Consider the following 3,609-nt stretch of genomic DNA (forward strand, 5'->3'; position numbering starts at 1 on the left):
TCCATCTACCCAAATGAATCTTGAAGAGATTAGATTATCTACGTGCAAGATTCTTTTGGCAAGGGAACATCAAGAAGAAGAAATATCGGTTAACTAAATGAAGTGTTGTATGCCGTCTAAAAGATCAAGATGGACTTGGTGTTCATGATCTTGACGTTAAGAACAGGCCTTTGCTAGGAAAATGGCTGGCCAAGTTATTAACTGAGGATGGTATATGGTAACAAATTTTAAGGAAAAAGTATGTGGGCTCAAAAGCGTTATCTCAGGTATTTTGAAAACCTGGAGACTCTAACTTTTGGGCTGGCATTATGGCAACCAAGAAGCACTTTTTCCCTTTTGGTTCGTTCTCCATAAGGAATGGAGCGGAGATTAGGTTCTGAGAAGATAAATGGTTTGGAACAACTACTCTTCGGGAACAATATCCAGCTTATAATATTGTTCGTTATAAGGGAGATACCTTGCAGAAGGTTATGAAAACTTCTCCTCCTTCCATGACGTTCAGGCGTGATCTAATTGGTCCCCGTTTGACTAGTTGAAATGAATTGCTACAGAAGTTAGCTTCAGTACAATTATCTGAGGGGACTAATGAATTCCGATGGAGCCTCACCAAGAACGGTGTTTTCTCGGTTAATTTATTGTATAGGGCGCTTACCATTCATATTCAACCTGTTATCAATAATAAGTACATTTGGAAGAAGAAGATACCATTGAAAACGAAAGTTTTTGCATGGTACCTTCATCGCGGTGTGATTTTAACCAAAGACAACTTTGTCAAACGCAACTGGTAAGGTTGTAAGAAGTGTGTTTTCTGTCATCAAAATGAGACAATACAACATCTTTTTTTCAAATGTAGGTTTGCTAGATCTATATGATCAATCATTCAGATGGGTTCTACCTTATACCCGCCTCGTAGCGTTGCAAATATATTTGGCAATTAGCTAAATGGGGTAGATACTAGGTATAAAATGCTTATCAGAGTGGGCGCGATTGCAGTCGTATGGACGCTATGGCTATGTAGAAATAACAAGGTTTTCAAACACAAGAATTCTTCTCTCATGCAGGTCATTTATCGATGTACGCCTTTGCTCCGTTCATGGTCGCCACTTCAGCGCTTGGAGGACCGAGACCTCTTTATGGAGATGTCTACACGGTTGGAGAACACGGCCAAGAAGTTTATTTCCCGACATGGATGGCTGCATATTAGACGGATTGAAGCCAACGTAACATAGTCTAGTTTGGCTCTTTCGATCGATATTTTATATTTTGTTCAGACTTATACTTGAACGGCCGTGCGCATCTTAATTATGCAGAAGCTGGATGTAATACTTGAATATTTTGACTAATGAAGCGTCCTTTATCGAGAAGCTGAGATCTAATGCTTGAACAAATCATTGAGTAACCAAAAGCAGCATCGTCTCGACCACATAGCTACAACACAACTAGCATCACCCGTGGCCGGCAGAATCGCTCCCAAACCTAAACTTATCGTGCAACTTTTGACTTAAGTATTCACAACTTGGTCAAAACAACACTTGCAGCCAGATATAACATAAATACTATACTATGTACTCGCCAAACGCCAATCTCAGAAATTTTCAATAGACTAGGCAACCGGAGCTGCTATATTCAACTGTTGCGCGGTCCTTCTCTTCTAACACCCATTCGATCGGCTAGCTACTCCTATCAAATGCCGAGGGCGAGCTTGTCAACGGCGCTCCTACCAAGACACCAAAGCCGGCCGAAGAACTGAAGGAACAAGATGATCAGCGGCGCTCCATAATCTGTGGCACATACATAGCTAGCATGGCTTCAAAGGCGCTCTCCATCGCTGTCTTGTCGGCCGGCGTGACCCTGATGCTCATCGCCCACGTCCTCGTGATCCTGTGGGCTATGCGGCGTGGCCGCGGCGCCAACGCCGACCAGGAGCGTGCCACCGCCGCAGAGGATGGCGGGGACATGGGCCTGTCTGCCGTCGAGCTCGAAACGCTGCCGTGCCACCACTTCGTCTCCAGTGGCGCCGCGGCCGCCGACTGCGCGGTGTGCCTGGAGGCGTTCGAGGACGGCGACCGGTGCAGGTGGCTGCCGAGGTGCGAGCACAGCTTCCACGCCAAGTGCGTGGACCCGTGGCTGGGGAAAAGCCGGTGCTGCCCCGTCTGCCGCGCGGACGTGGTGGCTGTACCTGAACGACCGACGGGCGAGCTCCTGAAGGTGGCCGGTGATGAGGGAGACACAACACCGGCTTTCACACTGGACAGGAGATGAGGAGAAGCCCGGCCGTGTTGGAGATCGTGGTGACTGCAAGGTTGCAGCAGTCTAGCTGGACTCTACATCCCGGGGCCGTGCACTAGCTAGATTAATTCGCGTTGTTTGTGCAGGCAAGCATCATAAACAAACAGTAATTAATCAACTACTCGTAGTTGTTACCATGCCATGCATAATGTATAATCGATCAAATGGAATATTTGTATTTCACATATTTTTTTTTAGAACTTCTTATAAACTTTGTTAAGAACTAATTAAATATATACGTCCGTATCTATACCTAATAATAAAAGCAAAAGGGTTTCTCCCTCGATCGTCCGTCCAACTTTAAACTACCCCAAAAAGTGGAGGAAAATTACCCCGAAACATTTTTTCTGTTTAAATTTACCCTGGCTGATCGGGCGTCCACCCCAAAAGACGCCTTCGTTCGTCACCGCAATGTGGCTCGCGCTTTGCCTTGGCCCGCGCTAACTCTTCCTAATCCTAAGAGCATCTCCAGGCGTCTCCCCGACGAGACCCCCCAGAACGCCTTTTTTTCATCCGGATGGACGAAAACGGCTCAGTCGCGCCCCGGCTCCTCGTTTTCGTCCGGATTAGGCCTTTCATCCGTCTGGAGAGCCCAGGCCATCCCCCCCCCTCCCCGGGGTGCGCTCGGGGACTCCGGACGAGAGAAAAGCGGGGATGGGCCCGCTCTGTCGGCGAGAGAACAGACGAACCCCAGCACTTTGTCGACGCAAATCCCTCCTTCCCTCCCGTTGCTCTCTCGCCGCCGGCACCACCCCTCGCCAATCCGCCGGCGGGTTGCCTCAACTCCGCCGTTTCTCCACCCAACAGCCTATATTTCGCTGCCCGTCGTGCCCTGTGCCTATTTTCCGCCGCCGGGAAGCTCCATCGCGTCGCTTGATACGTCTCAAACGTATCTATAATTTCTTATGTTCCATGCTACTTTTATGACAATACTTGAATGTTTTATACATACTTTACAGCGTTATTTTACATTTTCCGGCACTAACCTATTAACAAGATGCCGAAGTGCCAGTTGCTGTTTTTCTGCTATTTTTGGTTTCAGAAATCCTAGTAAGAAAATATTCTCGGAATTGGACGAAATCAACGCCCAGGGTCCTATTTTTGCACGAAGCTTCCAGAAGACCGAGGGAGGTACGAAGTGGGGCCACGAGGCGCCGACACAACAGGGCGGCGCGGCCTGGCCCCTGGCCGCGCGGCCCTGGTGTGTGGGGCCCTCGTGCCGCCACTTGACCTACCCTTCTGCCTACTTAAAGCCTCCGTCGCGAAACCCCCGTACCGAGAGCCACGATACGGAAAACATTACTGAGAGGCCGCCGCCGC

General features: G+C 48.7%; 1 protein-coding gene across 1 annotated transcript; it reads left to right on the forward strand.

The window, feature by feature from the left end:
- The first annotated feature begins 1,803 nt into the window (after positions 1 to 1,803).
- LOC124647226 (RING-H2 finger protein ATL39-like) lies at positions 1,804 to 2,262 on the forward strand. The gene has a single exon (XM_047187196.1). The coding sequence runs from the start codon at positions 1,804 to 1,806 to the stop codon at positions 2,260 to 2,262; it is 459 nt and encodes a 152-aa protein (XP_047043152.1).
- Positions 2,263 to 3,609: the final 1,347 nt, after the last annotated feature.

This window comes from Lolium rigidum, chromosome 1 (genome assembly GCF_022539505.1).
Source record: "Lolium rigidum isolate FL_2022 chromosome 1, APGP_CSIRO_Lrig_0.1, whole genome shotgun sequence".
Lineage (NCBI taxonomy): Eukaryota > Viridiplantae > Streptophyta > Magnoliopsida > Poales > Poaceae > Lolium > Lolium rigidum.

What these genes read in the sequence shown, in the direction of transcription:
- LOC124647226 (XM_047187196.1), top strand. Translation starts at nt 1,804, where the DNA reads ATGGCTTCAAAGGCGCTCTCCATCGCTGTCTTGTCGGCCGGCGTGACC.